Here is a 22939-nt window from a genome sequence, read left to right as displayed (position 1 = left end):
AAAACGTTGGTGCTCCGTAGCAATTGGCACGTGGAGATAGGCATCTTTGATGTCTGTTGAGGCAAGGAAGTCTCCTCGAGACATTGAGGTAATGACGGATCGGAGGGATTCCATCCGGAACCGCCTGGCGTTCGCCTGCTTGTTGAGCAGTTTTAGGTCCAGAACAGGACGGAAGGAGCCGTCCTTTTTTGGAGCCACAAAGAGATTGGAGTACAAACCCTCGCCCTCGTTCCTGAGGGGGGACAGGGATCACCACTCCTTCTGCTCTTAGAGCGTCCACCGCCTGCAGCAGGGCATCTGCTCGGAGGGGAGGTGGGGCCGTTCTGAAGGATGGAGTCGGAGGACGAGAACAGAACACTGTCCTGTGCACGTGAGCACAATGTCCGTCACCCACCGGTCTGTGACCTGTGGCAGCTAAATGTCGCCAAAGGCGGGGGAGTCTGCCATCAACCGCGGATGCGGAGAGAGAGAGAGAGCTGAGAAACATGAGGAGACCGCCTTGGTAGCGGTTCCTCCGGCTGCCTTCCTTGGGCGTGATTGAGCCCGGCCGGAATCTGAGCCCGTCTAAGGTTTTGTAGCCCTTTTGCACGAGGACAACTGGGACCTGCCCGAGCTTGGGAAGGACCGAAAACTCGACTGTACGTTTAGGACAGCATTAATAGGGTAAGTCGCAGTGCAGACATTACGGGGTTACGGACGCCTCTGCGGTACAGATGTACATGTGCTCAAGGCCAGCTGCGCAAGAACAGCTGAAAAGGTTAGGTTGCCTATACGGCTGTGAATGCCGGAGCAACCGACACGCCGATAGCCTCCTAGACAGATTTCAACCAGAGTCCATCTGTCTGTGAATGGCATCTTTAATTGAAGCCCCATCTCCAGTGCAACTAGGGCTCTAGACGCAAGCCTGGAGATTGGAGAATCCACCTTTGGACCCTAGGTCCAGCGCTTGACCACGTCAGGGGAAAAGGGATAACGTGTATCTTAAAAACGTTTGGAGAAGACGCTTATCTTGTAAGCGTGGTGTTTCTGGACTGCTTCTCTAAAGTCAGCGTGGCCAGAAAAATACTCAATATCCGTTTGAGATACTGAAAAGGGACTTCTCCTGCTGTGAAGCTGACTCCTCCACTGGGGGAGCTGAGGAAGAAAGATCCAACCTTCCATTGATGGACGCTATAGGATCATTCCGTATGGCGTTACCATCCGGTGTATCCGGATTGATAGCGATGTCAGGATCAAAGTCCTGGAGAGCTGCCTTATCATACAGAGAGTCCTCCTGGGACCCCCCCCCGTTCCAAATGAGGTTGGTCAGGAAGATTGCCCATGGCCTGTCTGGACTGCAAGTCTCTATCTTATGACAATATATCTGTCGAAACTGCAACTCCGTCCCTGTCCTTGGACAGGGATGACAGGTGGTTTCTTTGGCCACGACTAGTAGAGACCCCGGCAGACGAAGTGCTAGAGACCCCGGCAGACGAAGTGCTACAGGGGAGCATGCACACAATGGGACGGTGTCATGAACAGCATCCCATGTAGTAAAAACAGCACTGAAAATCTGTGTTGCTTTTTTTTTTTTTTTTTTTTTTTGCCGCTGCCGACTAGCCATCTAGTAGTATATAGCCAAGATTGGTGACCGTACAGTGCAATGTATAGCATACAAGCATAAAGTACAAATGAACACTGCAGCACAAGCAATACAAGCAGCATAGAAGCCTGTGCCCTGGCACCTCTGCTCTTCTGCTGCTGTAGACTAGTCATCTAGGGGAATATAGCCCAGAAGAGTGACCATACAGTGCAATGTATAGCATACAAGCACAAGTACAAATGCACACTGCAGCCCATGCAATACAAGCAGCATAGAAAAAAAACCTGTGCCCCAGCACCCTTGGTTTTCTGCTGCTGTAGTCTAGCCATTCCAGGAGAATATAGCTAAAACTAGCGACTGTACAGTGCAATGTATAGCATACAAGCATAAGTACAAATGAACACTTCAGTACGTGCAATACAAGCAGCCTAGAAAGCCTGTGCCTCAGCACACCTGCTTTCCTGCTGCTGATGCGTCGCTCTCCAAGCTGACATATAGCGACCTATGCAGTTAAAATACACATGTACACACTGCAGTATATATTGGGGTCAGCACTATGTGTGCCGCTTACCGCCCGCCTATAAGCGGGTGTATGGTCGCCACCGTCCTGCCTGGTTGCCGAAAGTCCGAGCTCGGACTGCAGTAATGGCTGCCGGCGTCTTCCCCAGCTCGTGTGAGGAGGGGCGGGCCGTGGGCGTGCCCCAAGTCAGAGCGGGAATCCGGCGTCCGACAGTGTGCAGTGAGAGGGCTGGAGCATGTAAATAAAGCTCCAGCCCTCGGCGCTGCTGATTGCTCAGCGTCTGTCTCCTTCCCTGAGTGACAGGGAGGGGGCGGGAACGAAGCGGCTCTAGGCCGCAGAAGCCGGGGACTGGATTTATAAGCGCCGCCGCCGTAAAAGCGCGGTCGGCGCCCAGTCCCCGGCGAACTACAAGTCCCAGCCGCGCCGCCGCTCCCGGAGCGTCCGGCGCGGTAGTTCCCAATACACAAAGTCACTCAGCAAAGCTGCAGTGACTGTAACCCTTTACTGTCCCCGGCGCACTAGCACACCCAGCAAGTCTGGAGTGTGCTGTGTCTGTGTGTCCGGGGACACAGAGTACCTGTAATGGTGCAGGGCCATGTCCCTGAACAGTACTCCAGCTCCGTATCCAGCAGGTTCAAATGGGTCTGTGGATGGAGCCCGGCGTCAGAGCTTTGAGGCCGGCAGGATCCCACTTCCTCAGAGCCCCCCAGGGGGATGTGGAAGGAAAGCAGCATGTGGGCTCCAGCCTCCGTACCAGCAATAGGTACCTCAACCTTACAACACCATCAACGGGTGAGAAGGGAGCATGCTGGGAGCCCTATATGGGCCCTCTTTTCTTCCATCCGAAATAGTCAGCAGCTACTGCTGACTAAAATCTGTGGAGCTATGCATGGATGTCTGACCTCCTTCGCACAAAGCTTGAAAACTGGAGAACCCGTGATACCACGGGGGGGTATAGCCAGAAGGGGAGGGGCCTTGCACTTTTTAGTGTAGTGCTTTGTGTGGCCTCCGGAGGCAGTAGCTATACCCCAATCGTCTGGGTCTCCCAATAGAGCGCTGAAGAAAGGGCGGGTGCTGGGTCTCCCAATAGGAGCTAGAAGAAAAGGAATTTACGGTAAGTAACAAAATTCCCTTCTTCTTCGGCGCTCCATTGGGAGACCCAGACGATTGGGACGTCCAAAAGCTGTCCCTGGGTGGGTAAAGAAATACCTCATGTTAGAGCTGCAAAGACAGCCCTCCCCTACGGGGAGGCAACTGCCGCCTGCAGGACTCTTCTACCTAGGCTGGCGTCCGCCGAAGCATAGGTATGCACCTGATAATGTATGGTGAAAGTGTGCAGACTCGACCAGGTAGCTGCCTGGCACACCTGTTGAGCCGTAGCCTGGTGTCGTAATGCCCAGGACGCACCCACGGCTCTGGTAGAATGGGCCTTCAGCCCTGATGGAACCGGAAGCCCAGCAGAACGGTAGGCTTCAAGAATTGGTTCTTTGATCCATCGAGCCAGGGTGGCTTTGGAAGCCTGCGACCCCTTGCGCTGGCCAGCGACAAGGACAAAGAGTGCATCAGAGCGGCGCAGGGGCGCCGTGCGGGAAATGTAGATTCTGAGTGCTCTCACCAGATCTAACAAATGTAAATCCTTTTCATACCGGTGAACCGGATGAGGACAAAAAGAAGGTAAGGAGATATCCTGATTAATATGAAACGAGGATACTACCTTAGGGAGAAACTCCTGAATGGGGCGCAGCACTACCTTGTCCTGGTGGACCACCAGGAAGGGAGCCTTGGATGACAGCGCTGCTAGCTCAGACACTCTCCGAAGAGACGTGATCGCTACCAGAAAGGCCACTTTCCGTGATAGTCGAGAGAGTGAAACATCCGTCAGAGACTCGAAAGGCGGCTTCTGGAGAGCAACTAGTACCCTGTTCAGATCCCATGGATCTAACGGCCGCTCGTACGGGGGGACGATATGACAAACCCCCTGCAGGAACGTGCGTACCTGCGGACGTCGTGCTAGACGCTTCTGAAAAAAACACCAATAGCGCCGAGACTTGCCCTTTAAGGTAGCCGAGCGACAAGCCCTTTTCCAACCCAGATTGCAGGGAGGAAAGAAAAGTAGGCAATGCCAATGGCCAGGGGGACACTCCTTGTACAGAGCACCAGTAAAAGAAAATCTTCCACTTCCGTGGTAGATCTTAGCAGACGTGGGCTTCATAGCCTGTCTCATGGTGGCAACGACCCCGTGGGATAATCCTGAGGACACTAGGATCTAGGACGCAATGGCCACACAGTAGGTTCAGGGCCGTAGAATTCAGATGGAAAAACGGCCCTTGGGACAGTAAGTCTGGCCGGTCTGGTAGTGCCCATGGTTGACCGACCGTGAGATGCCTGTCGCCAGAGCTCTTTGATCGTCATGAAAACCGGGACCTTGCTGTTGTGCCGATTCGTGAAACCCGTCCGGGTGCAGAGACCATTCTCCTGCGTCCACGCCCTGGTGACTGAGGAAGTCTGCTTCCCAGTATTCTACGCCCGGGATGTGAACTGCGGATATGGTGTATGCTCTGTCTTCCACCCCTAGCAGAGTCCGGCGGACTTCCTGGGAGGCTCGCCGACTGCGTAGTCCGCCTTGGTGGTTGATGTATGCCACCGCTGTGGATTGTCCGACTGAATTCGGATCTGTTTGCCTTCCAGCCACTGCAGGAAGTCTTGCAGTGCCATATGCACTGCCCAGAGCTCCAGACAATTGATCTGAAGAGTGGACTCCTCTGAAGAGAGTCCTTGATCGTCTGAGAAAGGGGGACGTTCCTGTGTAGGGACATCGACTTCCCCTCCCATTAGCGAAGAATGTTCTATTGAAGTGGACGCAGATGAAACTGCGTGAAAGGGACTGCCTCTGGATGAGGTGTCTCCTTGAAGGAGAGACTGCACCCCCGTCTGTAGTGACCGCTGTTTGTCCAGTGGAAGCTTCACCATCGCTGAGGGAGTGTGAAACCCCAAGCTAAGATATGCCAGCGATTGGGTTTAACTTTGAAAAGTTGAGGACCCACCCGAAACTCTGGGAAGTCTCCAGCGCCATGTTCAGGCTGTGTTGGCATGCCTCTTAAAAGAGTGCCTTGACAAGTAGATGGTCTAAGTAAGGGATCACAGGGTGACCCTGAGAGTGCGGGAGTGGTCCCACTGCTGCCATGAACTTGGTGAAAACCCGTGGGGTTGTCGCCAGACCGAAGGGTAGGGCTACGAACCGAAGATGCTCGTCTTCAATAACGAATCGTAGCAAACGCCGGTGCTCTGGAGCAATCGGCACGTGGAGATAAGCATCCTGATGTCTATTGATGCTAAGAAATCTCCTTGAGACATTGAGGCAATGACGGAGCGGAGGGATTCCATCCGGAACCGCCTGGTTTTCACGTGCTTGTTGAGCAGTTTAAGGTCCAGAACGGAACGGAAGGAGTCGTCCTATTTTGTCACCCCGACCAGATCGGAGTAAAAAGTGTCTCTTGTTCCTGAGGAGGAACCGGGATTACGACTCCTACTGCCTGCAGAAGAGCCTCGGCTCGGCCGGTGAGGAAGTTTTTGCGACAAACTGTCTCTCACCCACCGGCCATTGACCTGTGGCAGTTAAATGTCGCTAAAGCGGGGGAGTCTGCCACCGACCGCGGACGCGGAGAGAGAGGGCTGAAAGTCATGAGGAAACCGCCTTGGTAGCGGTTCCTCCGGCTGCCTTCTCCGGGCGTGATTGAGCCCGCCAGGAACCTGCGCCCCTCTGAGCCTTTTGAGTCCTGTTGGACGAGGGCAATTGGGACGTGCCCGAGCCTGGGAAGGACCGAAACCTTGACTGTCCCTTCTCCTGATGGGTCTTGTTTGATAGCTGGGGTAAGGAAGAATCCGTACCCTTGGACAGTTGAATGATTTAATCCAACCGCTCACGAAACAGCCTGTCACCAGATAAAGGCAATCTGGTTAAGCACTTTTGTGGAAGCAGCATCTACTCCAATCCCTTAACACTAGGAGCGTAACAACACGGAGTTGGCGGACGCCACTGACGTACGGCTCGTAGAGTCCAGGACAGCATAAACAGCTTGAGTCGCAATGCCGACATTGCGAGGTGAAGGACGCTACTGCGGCCAAGATGTACATGTGACCGCGTCCCTCTGCGCAATACTAGCTGAAATAGCTTGGAGTGCCTCTATGGCTGCGAATGCCGGGGCAACCGACCCGCCGATAGGGCTATCTGTCTGTCAATGGCATCTTTAAGTGAAGTCCCATCTTCCACTGCAACTATAGATCTAGCCGCAAGCCTGGAGATTGGGGGATCCACCCTTGGAGCGCTTGAGCACGTCAGGGGGGAAGAGACAACGCGTATCTTCAATACGGTTGGAGAAAAGCTTATCGGGATAAGCGTGGTGTTCCTGGACTGCTTCTCTGGAGTCAGAGTGACCAGAAAAGTACTCAATATACGCTTGAGATACCGAAATAGGGATTTCTTCTGCTGTGAAGCTGACCCCTCCACTGGAGGAGTTGAGGGAGAAATACCCAACCTTCCATTGATGGACGCTATAAGAATATTCACTATAGCGTCACCATCCGGTGTATCCGGATTGAGAGCGGTCTCAGGATCAGAGTCCTGAACAGCTAAGTCTGCATCATCATACAGAGAGTACTGTGATGAAGTCGAGGGCCGTTCTTAGGGAGCTCGCTTAGGCCGTCTGGGACTGTCGTCCGTGTCAGAGCCTGCACCCTGGGATGCATGGGACCCTCCTGGAGCCATGATTTGTTTCGAAATCAGGGTGGCCAGGGGCATTGAATCAACATTGCCCCAAGGTCTGTCTGGACTGCAAGTCTGTAAGATGTTAGTCATAGCCACAGACAATATATCAGCGGAAACTGCAACTCCGTCCCTGTCCCTGGACAGGGATCACAGGTGGTTCTTTTGGCCACCTGTAGCAGAGACCCCGTTGAGTAATTGCACACACTGGGGGTCCTGGAACAGTCGCATGCAGTACAAGCAGCATAAAAAGCCTGTGCCTTGGCACCCATGCTTTTTTTTTTTTTTTTTTTTTTGCTGTTGCTGTCTAGCCATCTAGGAGCATTAGCCAAGAATAGCGACCGTACAGTGCAATGTATAGCATACAAGCATGAAGTACAATAAACACTTCAGCACATGCAGTACAAGGAGCATAGAAAGCCTGTGCCTTGGCACCTTTGCTTTTCTGCTGCCGTTGTCTAGTTATTCAGGAGCATTAGCCAGGAAAAGCGACATACAGTGAATGTATAGCATACAAGCATGAAAATAACCACTGCAGCACATGCAATCCAAGCAGCATTGAAAGCTTGTGCCTTAGCACCCTTGCTTTTCTGCTGCTGTTGTCTAGTCATCAAGGAGCATTAGCCAAGAATAGCGACATGCAGTGAATGTACAAGCATGAAAATAAACTCTGCAGTACATGCAATCCAAGCAGCATTGAAAGCTTGTGCCTTAGCACCATTGCTGTTTGCTGCCGCTGTCTAGCCATCTAGGCGGGTAGCCAGCCAAGAATAGCCCTTACAGTGCAATGTAAAGCATACAAGCATAAAGGACACATGACACTGCAGCACATGCAAGACAAGCAGCGTATAGAGTCTGTGCTTTAGCACCCCTGATCTTTTGCTGCTGTTTCTAGGTCTGCATCCTGAATAGCGACCGTACCAAAGTACAACAGGACACTTCGGCATTAGTGGGTCAGCACTTTAGTTGCCGCTTACCGCCCGCACAAAAGCGGGTGTGTGGCGCCGGAATCCTGTACTGGTAGCTCAGTGTCTCCGTTTTCCCGCTCTGCGTGCCGGAAAGGCTGCCGGCGTCCAGAGGAGAGGGGCGGGCCGAGGGCGTGCCCGAGACAAGAGCGGGAACCCGGCGCCCACTGTGTCTAGTGAAGGGGGCTGGAGAATGCAAATAAGTCTCCAGCCCTCGGCGCTGCTATAGAACAGCGTCTCTCCCTGTCCCTGATTGACAGGGTGGGGGCGGGAACGAAGCGGCGCTAGGCCGCAAAAGCCGGGGACTAAAGTTAGAAGCGCCGCCGCCGTAAAAGCGCGGTCGGCGCGTCCCCGGCGCACTACAAGTCGCAGCTGCGCCGCCGCTCCAGGGGCGGTCGGCGCGGCGGTCCCCACACGTAAAGTCCCCCCGGTAATCTGCAGGGACTATAAGCCCAGCGCACAGCGCTACAGTCCCCGGCGCACTAGCACACCCAGCAAGTCTGGAGTGTGCGTGGCCTGCCATACGGGGACACAGAGTACCTGAAAGTTGCAGGGCCTTGTCCCTGAACGGCACTCCCGCTCCACATCCAGCAGGTTCTATGGGTCTGTGGATGGAGCCCGGCCTCAGGGCTTGGTGGCCGGAAAGATCCCACTTCCTCAGAGCCCCTCAGGGGGATGGGGAAGGAAAACAGCATGTGGGCTCCAGCCTCCGTACCAGCAATAGGTACCTCAACCTTACAAACCGCAAGTGGGGTAAGAAGGGAGCATGCTGGGGGCCCTAGTATGGGCCCTCTTTTCTTCCATCCGATATAGTCAGCAGCTACTGCTGACTAAACAGTGGAGCTATGCGTGGATGTCTGACCTCCTTCGCACAAAGCTTGAAAACTGGTGAGCCAGTGATCCCACTGGGGGTGTATAGCCAGAAGGGGAGGGGCCTTACACTTTTTAGTGTAATTGCTTTGTGTGGCCTCCGGAGGCAGTGCTATACACCCAATCGTCTGGGTCTCCCAATGGAGCGCCGAAGAAACTAGGCCGTACAAGCCGGAGACTCAAGTAATAAGCGCGGCTGCCATAAAAGCGCGGCCGCGCGGAAGTCCCCGGCGCACTACAAGTCCCAGCCGCGCCGCAGTGTTAAAACATGGCGGCGGCGGTAGTCCCCCTACATAAACACACTCAGCGACGCTGAGTGTGTAATGGCACATTAACCCGGTCAGCGTCGCGGCCCCCGGTGCACTAGCACACCCAGCAATGCTGGAGTGTTGCTGTGCGCGGTCCCCACAGGGACACAGAGTACCTCCAAGTAGCAGGGCCATGTCCCTGAACGATACTCAGCTCCTATCCAGCAGGCTCCCAGGAGTTGTGGATGGAGCACGGTCTCAGTGCCTGGAGACCGATAGGATCCCACTTCACCCAGAGCCCTAAGGGGGATGGGGAAGGAAAGAAGGGAATTTTGTTTACTTACCGTAAATTCCTTTTCTTCTAGCTCCAATTGGGAGACCCAGACAATTGGGTGTATAGGCTATGCCTCCGGAGGCCGCACAAAGTATTACACTTAAAAGTGTTAAGCCCCTCCCCTTCTGCCTATACACCCCCCGTGCTCCCACGGGCTCCTCAGTTTTGGTGCAAAACCAAGAAGGAGGAAAAAGAATTATAAACTGGTTTAAAGTAACTTCAATCCGAAGGAATATCGGAGAACAGAAACCATTCAACATGAACAACATGTGTACACAAAAAAACAGGGGCGGGTGCTGGGTCTCCCAATTAGAGCTAGAAGAAAAGGAATTTACGGTAAGTAAACAAAATTCCCTTCTTCTTTGTCGCTCTATTGGGAGACCCAGACAATTGGGACGTCCAAAAGCAGTCCCTGGGTGGGTAAAATAATACCTCGTAATAGAGCCGTAAAAACGGCCCCTTCCTACAGGTGGGCAACCGCCGCCTGAAGGACTCGTCTACCTAGGCTGGCATCCGCCGAAGCATAGGTATGCACCTGATAGTGCTTCGTGAAAGTGTGCAGGCTCGACCAGGTAGCCGCCTGACACACCTGCTGAGCCGTAGCCTGGTGCCTCAAAGCCCAGGACGCGCCCACGGCTCTGGTAGAATGGGCCTTCAGCCCTGAGGGAATCGGAAGCCCAGCCGAACGGTAAGCTTCGATAATTGGCTCCTTGATCCACCGAGCCAGGGTTGATTTGGAAGCCTGTGACCCTTTACGCTGGCCAGCGACAAGGACAAAGAGTGCATCCGAGCGGCGCAGGGGCGCCGTACGAGAAATGTAGAGTCTGAGTGCTCTCACCAGATCTAACAAGTGCAAATCCTTTTCACATTGGTGAACTGGATGAGGACAAAAAGAAGGTAAGGAGATATCCTGATTGAGATGAAAGGGGGATACCACCTTAGGGAGAAATTCCGGAACCGGACGCAGAACCACCTTGTCCTGGTGAAACACCAGGAAGGGAGCTTTGCATGACAGCGCTGCTAGCTCAGACACTCTCCGAAGAGAGGTGACTGCTACTAGGAAGACCACTTTCTGCGAAAGGCGTGAGAGAGAAATATCCCTCATTGGCTCGAATGGTGGTTTCTGAAGAACCGTCAGCACCCTGTTCAGATCCCAGGGTTCTAACGGCCGCTTGTAAGGAGGAACGATGTGACAAACCCCCTGCAGGAACGTGCGTACCTGTGGAAGTCTGGCTAGGCGCTTCTGGAAAAACACAGAGAGCGCTGAGACTTGTCCCTTAAGGGAGCCGAGCGACAAACCCTTTTCCAGTCCAGATTGAAGGAAGGACAGAAAATTGGGCAAGGCAAAAGGCCAGGGAGAAATACCCTGAGCAGAGCACCACGACAGGAAAATTTTCCACGTCCTGTGGTAGATCTTGGCGGACGCTGGTTTCCTAGCTTGTCTCATAGTGGCAATGACGTCTTGAGATAACCCTGAGGACGCTAGGATCCAGGACTCAATGGCCACACAGTCAGGTTGAGGGCCGCAGAATTCAGATGGAAAAACGGCCCTTGAGATAGCAAGTCTGGTCGGTCTGGTAGTGCCCACGGTTGGCCGACCGTGAGATGCCACAGATCCGGGTACCACGACCGCCTCGGCCAGTCTGGAGCGACGAGGATGACGCGGCGGCAGTCGGCCCTGATCTTGCGTAACACTCTGGGCAACAGTGCCAGCGGAGGAAACACATAAGGGAGCTGAAACTGCGACCAATCCTGAACTAAGGCGTCTGCCGCCAGAGCTCTGGGATCTTGAGACCGTGCCATGAACGCCGGTACCTTGTTGTTGTGCCGGGACGCCATGAGGTCGACGTCCGGCACCCCCCAGCGGCAACAGATCTCCTGAAACACGTCCGGGTGAAGGGACCATTCCCCTGCGTCCATGCCCTGGCGACTGAGATAATCTGCTTCCCAGTTTTCCACGCCTGGAATGTGAACTGCAGAAATGGTGGAGGCCGTGGCTTCCACCCACGTCAAAATCCGCCGGACTTCCTGGAAGGCTTGCCGACTGCGTGTGCCGCCTTGGTGGTTGATGTATGCCACCGCTGTGGAATTGTCCGACTGAATTCTGATCTGCTTGCCTTCCAGCCACTGCTGGAACGCTTTCAGGGCAAGATACACTGCCCGTATTTCCAGAACATTGATCTGAAGCGAGGACTCATGCTGGGTCCACGTACCCTGAGCCCTGTGGTGGAGAAAAACCGCTCCCCACCCTGACAGACTCGCGTCCGTCGTGACCACCTCCCAGGATGGGGGTAGGAAGGATTTCCCTTTCGATAATGAAGTGGGAAGAAGCCACCACCGAAGGGAAGCTTTGGTCGCCTGCGAGAGGGAGACGTTCCTGTCGAGGGACGTCGGCTTCCTGTCCCATTTGCGTAGGATGTCCCATTGAACAGGACGCAGGTGAAACTGCGCGAAAGGAACTGCCTCCATTGCTGCCACCATCTTCCCCAGGAAGTGCATGAGGCGCCTCAAGGTGTGTGACCGACCTTGAAGGAGAGATTGTACCCCTGTCTGTAGTGACCGCTGCTTGATCAGCGGAAGCTTCACTATCGCTGAGAGGGTATGAAACTCCATGCCAAGGTATGTCAGCGATTGGGCCGGTGTCAGATTTGACTTTGGAAAATTGATGATCCACCCGAAACTCTGGAGAGTCTCCAGGGTAGCGTCGAGGCTGTGTTGGCATGCCTCTAGAGAGGGTGCCTTGATCAACAGATCGTCCAAGTACGGGATCACCGAGTGACCCTGAGAGTGGAGGACCGCTACTACAGTAGCCATAACCTTGGTGAAAACCCGTGGGGCTGTTGCCAGGCCGAACGGCAGTGCCACGAACTGCAGGTGTTCGTTTCCTATGGCGAAGCGCAAGAAGCGCTGGTGCTCTGGAGCAATCGGTACGTGGAGATAAGCCTCTTTGATATCGATCGATGCAAGGAAAGCTCCCTGGGACATTGAGGCGATGACGGAGCGGAGGGATTCCATCCGGAACCGCCTGGTCTTTACGTGTTTGTTGAGAAGTTTCAGGTCCAGGACAGGTCGGAAAGACCCGTCCTTCTTTGGGACCACAAACAAGTTGGAGTAAAAACCGTGGCCCTGTTGCTGAAGAGGAACAGGGACCACCACTCCTTCTGCCTTCAGAATGCCCAGCGCCTGCAGAAGAGCCTCGGCTCGCTCGGGAGGCGGGAATGACCTGAAGAATCGAGTCGGGGGACGAGAGGTGAACTCTATCTTGTAACCGTGAGACAGAATGTCTCTCACCCAACGGTCTTTTACCCGTGGCAGCCAGGTGTCGCAAAAGCGGGAGAGCCTGCCACCGACCGAGGATGCGGAGTGAGGATGCCGAAAGTCATGAGGAAGCCGCTTTGGTAGCGGCACCTCCTGTGGTCTTTTTAGGACGTGACTTAGACCGCCATGCATCAGAGTTCCTTTGATCTTTCTGAGGCCTTTTGGACGAGGAGAATTGGGACCTGCCCGCGCCCCGAAAGGACCGAAACCTCGACTGCCCCTTCCTCTGTTGGGGTATGTTCGGTTTGGGCTGGGGTAAGGATGTATCCTTTCCCTTGGATTGTTTGATGATTTCATCCAAACGCTCGCCAAACAATCGGTCGCCAGAAATTGGCAAACTGGTTAAGCGCTTTTTGGAAACAGAATCTGCCTTCCATTCCCGTAGCCACAAGGCCCTGCGGAGTACCACCGAATTGGCGGCTGCAACCGCCGTACGGCTCGCAGAGTCCAGGACAGCATTAATAGCGTAAGACGCAAATGCCGACGTCTGAGTGGTTATGGACGCCAACTGTGGCGCGGACGTGCGTGTGGCTGCGTCAAATTGCGCTTGACCTGCTGAGATAGCTTGTAGCGCCCATACGGCTGCGAATGCTGGGGCAAAAGAAGCGCCGATAGCTTCATAGATTGATTTCAACCAGAGCTCCATCTGCCTGTCAGTGGCATCTTTGAGTGAAGCCCCATCTTCCACTGCAAGTATGGATCTAGCTGCCAGTCTGGAGATTGGAGGATCCACTTTGGGACACTGAGCCCAACCTTTGACCACGTCAGGGGGAAAGGGATAACGTGTATCCTTAAGGCGCTTAGAAAAACGCTTATCTGGACAAGCATGGTGATTCTGGACTGCCTCTCTGAAATCAGAGTGGTCCAGAAAAATACTCGGTGTACGCTTGGGAAACCTGAAAACGGAATTTCTCCTGCTGGGAAGCTGACTCCTCCACCGGAGGAGCTGAGGGAGAAATATCCTGATGGACGCAATAAGGTCGTTCACTATGGCGTCCCCCTCCGGAGTATCAAGATTGAGAGCGGCCTCAGGATCAGAATCCTGATCAGCTGTCTCCGCATCATCAACCAGAGATTCCCCCCTCTGAGACCCTGCACAATATGAGGATGTCAAGGGAAAATCTAAGCGAGCCCGCTTAGTCGGTCTGGGGCTGGGGTCTGTGTCAGAACCCTCAGCTTGGGATCCATGAGATACCCCGGGAGGACATTGTTGGTCCAGCTGAGGTGAGCCAGGGAACAAAGATTCAACAGAGTCCCTGTGCTGAGATACCGGTCTGGACTGCAAGGCTTCTAGTATCTTAGCCATAGTCTCAGAGAGTTTTGCAAACTCCGTCCCTGTCACCTGAACAGTGTTAGCAGGTGGCTCCCCCTGGTCCCCCCCTAGCAGAGGCTCTGGCTGAGCAAGTGCCACAGGGGCCGAACAGTGCACACAATGAGGGTCAGTGGAACCTGTCGGTAGCGGGGTCGTACATGCGGCGCAGGCAACATAATAAGCCTGTGTTATGGCACCCCTGCCTTTCGTGGGCGCCATGCTATTATCTTCCCTGAGCAACACAATAGGGTATATAGCCAGAAATCAACTGTGCACCATACAGTGTAAAATAAACATATAATGTTACACTTCTGCACAATGGGGCTAGCACCACAGGTGCTGCTTATCACCCGCTTAAAGCGGTTGTGCGGTCACCAGAGTCCCTGCCTGGGTCTCCCAGACTTTGTCCCCCTCTGCAGCGTCCGAGGAGCTGACAGGAATGCGTCCTGAGGAGAGGAGGGAGCCGTGGGCGTGACCCAGAAAGAGCGGGAGCTAGTGCCTGCACTGTGCACAGTGAGGGGAGTGGAGTAAGCAAAGCATGCTCCCGCCCTCAGTGCTGCTCGTTCTGAGCAGCGTCCCGCCCTTCCCCTGCCTGTCAGGGCTGGGGGTGGGAGGAAAGGAACTAGGCCGCAAAAAGCCGGGGACTCTAGTAATAAACGCGGCCGCCGTAAAAGCGCGGCCGGCGTGGAAGTCCCCGGCGCACTACAAGTCCCAGCCGCGCCGCAGTGATTCCATGGCAGCGGCGGTCAGTGCGGCAGTCCCTATACATAAACACACTCAGCAACGCTGAGTGTGTAATGGCACCTATTAACCCGGTCAGCGCCGCGGTCCCCGGTGCACTAGCACACCCAGCAAAGCTGGAGTGTTGCTGTGCGCGGTCCCCACCGGGATACAGAGTACCTCCAAGTAGCAGGGCCATGTCCCTGAACGATACCCGGCTCCTATCCAGCAGGCTCCACAGGAGTTGTGGATGAAGCACGGTCTCAGTGCCTGGAGACCGATAGGATCCCACTTCACCCAGAGCCCTGAGGGGGATGGGGAAGGAAAACAGCATGTGGGCTCCAGCCTCCGTACCCGCAATGGATACCTCAACCTTACAACACCACCGACAAGAGTGGGGTGAGAAGGGAGCATGCTGGGGGCCCTACATGGGCCCACTTTTCTTCCATCCGACATGGTCAGCAGCTGCTGCTGACCAATCTGTGGAGCTGTGCGTGCGTGTCTGACCTCCTTCGCACAAAGCAAAAAACTGAGGAGCCCGTGGGAGCACGGGGGGTGTATAGGCAGAAGGGGAGGGGCTTAACACTTTTAAGTGTAATACTTTGTGCGGCCTCCGGAGGCATAGCCTATACACCCAATTGTCTGGGTCTCCCAATGGAGCGACAAAGAAACAGCATGTGGGCTCCAGCCTCCGTACCCGCAATGGATACCTCAACCTTAACAACACCGCCGACAAGAGTGGGGTGAGAAGGGAGCATGCTGGGGGCCCTATATGGGCCCACTTTTCTTCCATCCGACATAGTCAGCAGCTGCTGCTGACTAATCTGTGGAGCTGTGCTGTGCATGTCTGCCTCCTTCGCACAAAGCAAAAAACTGAGGAGCCCGTGGGAGCACGGGGGGTGTATAGGCAGAAGGGGAGGGGCTTTACACTTTTAGTGTAATACTTTGTGCGGCCTCCGGAGGCATAGCCTATACACCCAATTGTCTGGGTCTCCCAATGGAGCGACAAAGAAACAACGGGCGTAGCATTTTTATCTCGAAAACGGAACGAAATAGAGAAAAAAAGTGAATTACAAAGTTGTAGGGCATCATCAATTCAATACGAATCCACACCTTGCATACAGAAATGCTATGATATGAAACCCATGACCCCCCAAAACATTGAATGCTGGTCACGCATATGGCGCTCATTAGTGGCCCCCGTCAGCTACAATGCACATCTGGACTCTGCACAGCATACTGTATCTGGCTGCAATGCACATCTGGCCTCTGCACAGCATACTGTATCTTGCTGCACGCTGTGCAATATGGCAGGTGACACGTCTGCACAAGCATCTGTGATACGTGGTGGTAGGTCCTGCAATGTTGGTGGAGGGGTCGCATACACCTGCTGTTTGATGTGACCTCACAGAAAGAAGTCCAATGGGGACAGGTGAGTGGAGGCCACTCCACACAGCCACCATACCCAATGACTTGTAGGAAGGTCTCCATGAGGTATCGCTTCACGTCCGCAGCCTTGTGAGGTTTACACCTTCTAATCATAGCATTTCTGTATGCAAGGTGTGGATTCCTATTGAATTGATGATGCCCTACAACTTTGTAACTCACTTTTTTTCTCTATCTCGTTCAGTTTTAGAGATAAAAATGCTAACTCCGTTGTTTTCCACCAGGTGGCGCTATAGGTGGTGTCATTGCGTAGCGCATGGCTACTTTACTATACCTAGACACCACTTCTATGCCTATAGCTGCCGCCGTTCTCAAGTTAATGGCAGTGGACAGGATATGGGTGGACACACTGTATATAGGTGAGGTGTATAAAGGATATGGGTGGACACACTGTATATAGGTGCGGTGTATACAGGATATGGGTGGACACACTGTATATAGGTGAGGTGTATACAGGATATGGGTGGACACACTGTATATAGGTGCGGTGTATACAGGATATGGGTGGACACACTGTATATAGGTGCGGTGTATACAGGATATGGGTGGACACACTGTATATAGGTGCGGTGTATACAGGATATGGTTGGACACACTGTATATAGGTGCGGTGTATACAGGATATGGGTGGACACACTGTATATAGGTGCGGTGTATACAGGAGATGGGTGGACACACTGTATATAGGTGCGGTGTATACAGGATATGGGTGGACACACTGTATATAGGTGCGGTGTATACAGGAGATGGGTGGACACACTGTATATAGGTGCGGTGTATACAGGAGATGGGTGGACACACTGTATATAGGTGCGGTGTATACAGGATATGGGTGGACACTGTATATAGGTGCGGTGTATACAGGATATGGGTGGACACACTGTATATAGGTGCGGTGTATACAGGATATGGGTGGACACACTGTATATAGGTGCGGTGTGTACAGGATATGGTTGGACACACTGTATATAGGTGCGGTGTATACAGGATATGGGTGGACACACTGTATATAGGTGCGGTGTATACAGGATATGGGTGGACACACTGTATATAGGTGCGGTGTATACAGGAGATGGGTGGACACACTGTATATAGGTGCGGTGTATACAGGATATGGGTGGACACACTGTATATAGGTGCGGTGTATACAGGAGATGGGTGGACACACTGTATATAGGTGCGGTGTATACAGGATATGGTTGGACACACTGTATATAGGTGCGGTGTATACAGGATATGGTTGGACACACTGTATATAGGTGTGGTGTATACAGGATATGGTTGGACACACTGTATATAGGTGCGGTGTATACAGGATATGGGTGGACACACTGTATATAAGGCTGTTGAGGTCGGGTCTGGAGACCCCTGGCCGGGCCATTTGCTGACCGCGAATCTGATGTGTGACAGTTCTAATACTAATTGTATAAGGTGCAAATTAGTGAAGACAAAACTGTTCGGTGCTCGGGACAAGCATTTTGATGCTTGGAAGTCAATGGGGGACCTGCATTTTTCAGCAAGATTTTCCATAAAAATGCTCGAGTTCCCCATTGACTTCCGTTATACCCAGTAATCGAGTACCAAGCATCAAAATGCTCATTACGAGCACTGAACAGTTCACTCATCACTTCCGCAAATTAACACTAAATACATAAATGAGGACTCGGCAGCGCAGACAGTTGCTTTTGCCACTCACCAACTTGCGTATACGATCTAGGACCAAATCGACTATCTCCTTTCCGATGGTGTAATGTCCCCGAGCGTAGTTGTTGGCAGCATCTTCCTTTCCTGTGATGAGCTGTTCGGGGTGGAACAGTTGGCGGTATGTGCCGGTGCGCACCTCATCTGTACAGGAACGTATGTGATAAGTAACAACCCGTTATTCTGGGAGATACGCGACGTGATCTGAAGGCAGTGATCAGATCCGAGCTAATCTATATCCCGCCATAACTTCTGCTTTACTTATATATCTGGCTCTTTCTGACAATCAGACAATACTGATCTCTACAATCAAACAGAAATTGTTAGCGCAAATTCACGTATGTGAGGCTTTTCCCAAAATCTACAATTAAAGGGGTCAATTCAGCGGTAAAAATCTGCAGCAGAAATTCAGATGCTGAATGTCACCAGGACGTATCCTTGTCTGTTAATTTTACCTGTGAAAATGTCAGATGCTGGCGTCGCAGCCAAAAAGTACTACTTACCAACCACCGTGGGCTCCAGATCCACAAACACCGCCCTGGGGGAATGTTTTCCGGCTCCTGTCTCACTGAAGAATGTGTTGAACGAGTCGTCTCCTCCACCGATGGTTTTATCGCTTGGCATCTGTCCATCGGGCTGAATCCCATGTTCCAGGCAGAAGAGCTCCCAGCATGCATTGCCAATCTGAACTCCGGCCTGGCCCACGTGGATAGAAATGCACTCACGCTGCGAGAAAAACAGATTGCTGCAGTCAATGTCGATGTTCTTTGAAATTTGGAAAACCAATATGTCTTTAAGGCTATGTGCACACTAGAAATGTGAAGTTTCTCAAGAAAATTTCTTGAGAAACTTCTGCCAGTGAAAGATTTCCGGACCTGCGGAAAAAATCCGCACCAAATCCGCATGCGTTTTTGCCGCGGATTTACCACAGGTTTGTCCCTGCAATAAATAATAAAGATAATCGATAGACAGATAATGGATAGAGGGAAAGATGGATAGATGAATAGATAGATAGATAGAGGGATAGATAGATAGATGAATAGATAGATAGATAGAGGGATAGATAGATAGATAGATAGATAGATAGATAGATAGATAGAGGGATAGATAGATAGATAGATAGATAGATAGATAGATAGAGGGATAGATAGATAGATAGATAGATAGATAGATAGATAGAGGGATAGATAGATAGATGGATAGATAGATAGATAGAGGGATAGATAGATAGAGGGATAGATAGATAGATAGATGGATAGATAGATAGATGAATAGATAGATAGATAGATAGAGGGATAGATAGAGGGATAGATAGATAGATGGATAGATAGATAGATAGATAGAGGGATAGATAGAGGGATAGATAGATAGATAGAGGGATAGATAGATAGATAGATAGAGGGATAGATAGATAGATAGAGGGATAGATAGATAGATAGAGGGATAGATAGATAGATGAATAGATAGATAGAGGGATAGATGGATAGATGAATAGATAGATAGATAGAGGGATAGATAGATAGATAGATAGAGGGATAGATAGATAGATGGATAGATAGATAGATAGAGGGATAGATAGATAGATAGATAGATAGATAGATAGATAGATGAGAAAAACCTATATAATGTTCCACCTCCCTGCATTTTCTAAGCTGGCACCCTTTAGTGACTTTCATGTGGCACTTAGGCTACTTTCACACCTCCGGTTTCTGCAATGCGGCACAATCCGGCACTTTGCATGAAAATCGCAACCGATTTTTTTTGCTGCCGGTTGCGATTTTCCTGCATAGACTTTAATTAGTGCCGCATGGCCTTGCGTTCCGTCCGGTTTTTGCCGCATGCGGCAGATGTAGCCGATGCGGCGGCCGGATGGAACGTTGCCTGGCACGTTTTTTCGTGCGGCAAAAAAAAACCGCATCGCGCCGCATTCGGCCGATGCGGCGCATTTTTCAATGCATGCCTATGGCGGCCGGATGCGGCGCGATGCGGCAATAACCGCATCCGGCCGCCGCATGCGGTTTTTGCCACTGCGCATGCTCAGTAGCATGCCGCAAGCGGCAAAAACCGGACTGGCCGCACAGGAAAAACGTATGCAAAGGATGCAGTGTTTTCACCGCATCCGTTGCATAGCTTGCACAGCCGGATTGAGCCGCAGAGCTCAAGCCGGATGTGTGAAAGTAGCCTAAAGGGTGCTTAGCCTTGTATTTAGCCATAAAATAAATAAATAATTAAAAAAAAATGACGTGAGGTCCCCCCATTTTTTGTAGCCAGCTAGGTAAAGCAGACAGCTGCAGCCTGCAGACCACCGCTGGCAGCTTCACCTTGGCTGATAATCCAAAACAGTGGGCACCCCACGCTGTTATTTTAAATTATATAAATAATTTAAAACAAAAAACGTGGGGTCCCCCCCATATTGGATCACCAGCCAAGGTAAAGCGGACAGCTGGGGTCTGATATTCTCAGACTAGGGAGGTCCACTGTTATCGGACACTCCCCAGCCTAAAAATAGCAGGCCGCAGCCGCCCCAGAAGTGGCGCATCCATTAGACGTGCCAATCCTGGCGCTTTGCCCCAGCTCATCCCGCGCCCTGGTGCGTTGGCAAACGGGGTAATATATGGGGTTGATGCCAGATGTGTAATGTCACCTGGCATCAAGCCCTGGGGTTGGTGAGGTCAGGCGTCTATCAGATACCCGACATCACCAACCCAGTCAGTAATAATTAAAAAATAGACAACAAAAAAAGTTTTATTTGAAAAAACACTCCCCAAAACATTCCCTCTTTAACCAATTTATTGAAAAGAGCACAATCAATTCCACGTCCGGCGTAATCCAATAAGGGGGGGGGGGGCACGGCGATCCATACCATAGTCGCTGTCCCAGTCAATGAAAAACAGAATGTTCCCCATTGGCTGGGAGAGCAATGCAGTGACCTGAGCTAACATCAATAGGTCAGCTCAGGTCACTGCAGGGGATGACGAGCGCTGCCATCAGGAGCATAGATGAGATCATTACCTTCTGTGATCATCTCCTGTACTGCTGACGTCAGCGCTGTCACTGACTTATCGCGAGAGCCCGTGACGTCACCGCTAGTGACAGTCTCGGGCCGCTCGCGAGACGGGCATAGACAGCAGTGACCGCGGTGACGTCAGGAGGCAGGAGATCGTCACAGCAGGTAATGATCTCACCTCCTGACAGCAGCGATCGTAATCCCCGCGGCTCCCAGCACTGCAGGATGTCAGTGTCTGCCTGCGCTGCCGTGTGACAGGCTGCTGACACTGCGGGCAGACACTGACACTGCAGTGCAGGCAGCCGCGAGGCCGGAGCAGGACACACACTGCACGGGCACCTGGAGGTCGCACGGAAGCGCTTCTGTGCGGCGTCCAGGGTGTGTGACGTGTGTTTACTCTGCTCCTCTTCCTGGCATAATGACATCGCTTCCTGCAAAACCGCAGGCAGCGATGGGCATTACCGCAGGTAAATCGCGGCTATTCCGGGGGTATACCGCACATCATTGCTACCTGCTGAATACCCCCGGAATACCGCAGGTACCTGCGGAAATTAATGGACATGCACATTTTCTCAAGAAAGTTTCTCGAGAAAATTTTCTCAAGAAATTTTCTTGAGAAAAATCCGCACAGTGCGCACAACTATTTTTTTTTCTCATTGAATTTCATGGGAAATGTCTGCACAAAGATTGCAGACATTTCTCAAGAAATTTCCGGGGCAAATCCGCGGGAAAAACGGTATAGTGCGCACATAGCCTAAGGCTGCTGAACGCCGTGTGCACAGGGCCAGCAGCATGCAAATGTGGCCAGTGCCTAATGGTCTTGGGTTCGGGCAGCACCAAGAGGAAACTACCGGACCCACTCTGCCCAGGTCTGAATTTGCAATATTTGCTGTACATTGATGGCAGATGTCCACGCAATGGAGCAGAGACCAAAGAAAGGCAATTTAGCCTCTTAAAGGGGTTGTTCACCACTCAGACAACTCCTTCTCAATCACTGTTTCCCATGTTATTTGGTTTGGTTTTTTTTTTAGAAAATAACATATTTGGTATAAATTTTAGAACTAATAAAATCTAAGAATAACTACATACCAAAATGAAAAAAAACCCCATATCTATCTATATCTATATAAATTGAATAAAACAAGATCTGAAAGTCATATGGATCCCGAAAGGTAGTGATAAAGTCTACAGCTCACGCCCAAAAAAAAGTGCTCATACACCTTTATCAAATGAAAATGACACCGGCCATAGACCTCTATGGTGACACCGGCCATAGACATCTATGGTGACACCTGCATAGACCTCTGTGATGACACCTGCCATAGACCTCTGTGGTGACACCTGCCATAGACCTCTGTGGTGACACCTGCCATAGACCTCTGTGGTGACACCTGCCATAGACCTCTGTGGTGACACCGGCCATAGACCTCTGTGGTGACACCTGTCAGAGACCTCTGTGGTGACACCTGTCATAGACTTCTGTGATGACACCTGCCATAGACCTCTATGGTGACACCTGCCATAGACCTCTGTGGTGACACCTGCCATAGACCTCTGTGGTGACACCTGCCATAGACCTCTGTGGTGACACCTGCCATAGACCTCTGTGGTGACACCTGCCATAGACCTCTGTGGTGACACCTGCCATAGACCTCTGTGGTGACACCGGCCATAGACCTCTATGGTGACACCTGCCATAGACCTCTGTGGTGACACCTGCCATAGACTTCTGTGATGACACCTGCCATAGACCTCTATGGTGACACCTGCCATAGACCTCTGTGGTGACACCTGCCATAGACCTCTGTGATGACACCTGCCATAGACCTCTGTGGTGACACCTGCCATAGACCTCTGTGGTGATACTAGCCATAGACCTCTGTGGTGACACCTGCCATAGACCTCTGTGATGACACCTGCCATAGACCTCTGTGGTGACACCTGCCATAGACCTCTATAGTGACACCTGCCATAGACCTCTGTGGTGACACCTGCCATAGACCTCTGTGGTGACACCTGCCATAGACCTCTGTGGTGATACTAGCCATAGACCTCTGTAGTGACACCTGCCATAGACCTCTGTGATGACACCTGCCATAGACCTCTGTGGTGACACCTGCCATAGACCTCTATAGTGACACCTGCCATAGACCT

The 22939-nt window shown here is 52.1% G+C and overlaps 1 protein-coding gene across 1 annotated transcript in view; it reads right to left on the bottom strand.

The window, feature by feature from the left end:
• Nucleotides 1–22939, bottom strand: part of LOC142263277 (tubulin alpha-3 chain-like) — a 72083-nt gene that overhangs the window by 45456 nt on the left and 3688 nt on the right. Inside the window, exons 2-3 of the mRNA XM_075332206.1 lie at nucleotides 18282–18504; nucleotides 17774–17922 (exon numbers count right to left, since the gene is read on the bottom strand). Of these exons, the coding sequence (XP_075188321.1) occupies nucleotides 17774–17922; nucleotides 18282–18504 (372 nt within the window). The remainder of the gene's footprint in view (nucleotides 1–17773; nucleotides 17923–18281; nucleotides 18505–22939) is intronic.

This window comes from Anomaloglossus baeobatrachus, unplaced genomic scaffold (assembly GCF_048569485.1).
Source record: "Anomaloglossus baeobatrachus isolate aAnoBae1 unplaced genomic scaffold, aAnoBae1.hap1 Scaffold_2567, whole genome shotgun sequence".
Taxonomy (NCBI): domain Eukaryota; kingdom Metazoa; phylum Chordata; class Amphibia; order Anura; family Aromobatidae; genus Anomaloglossus; species Anomaloglossus baeobatrachus.
Note: the sequence above shows the minus strand (reverse complement) of the source record. Positions and strands in the feature narration are given on the sequence as shown.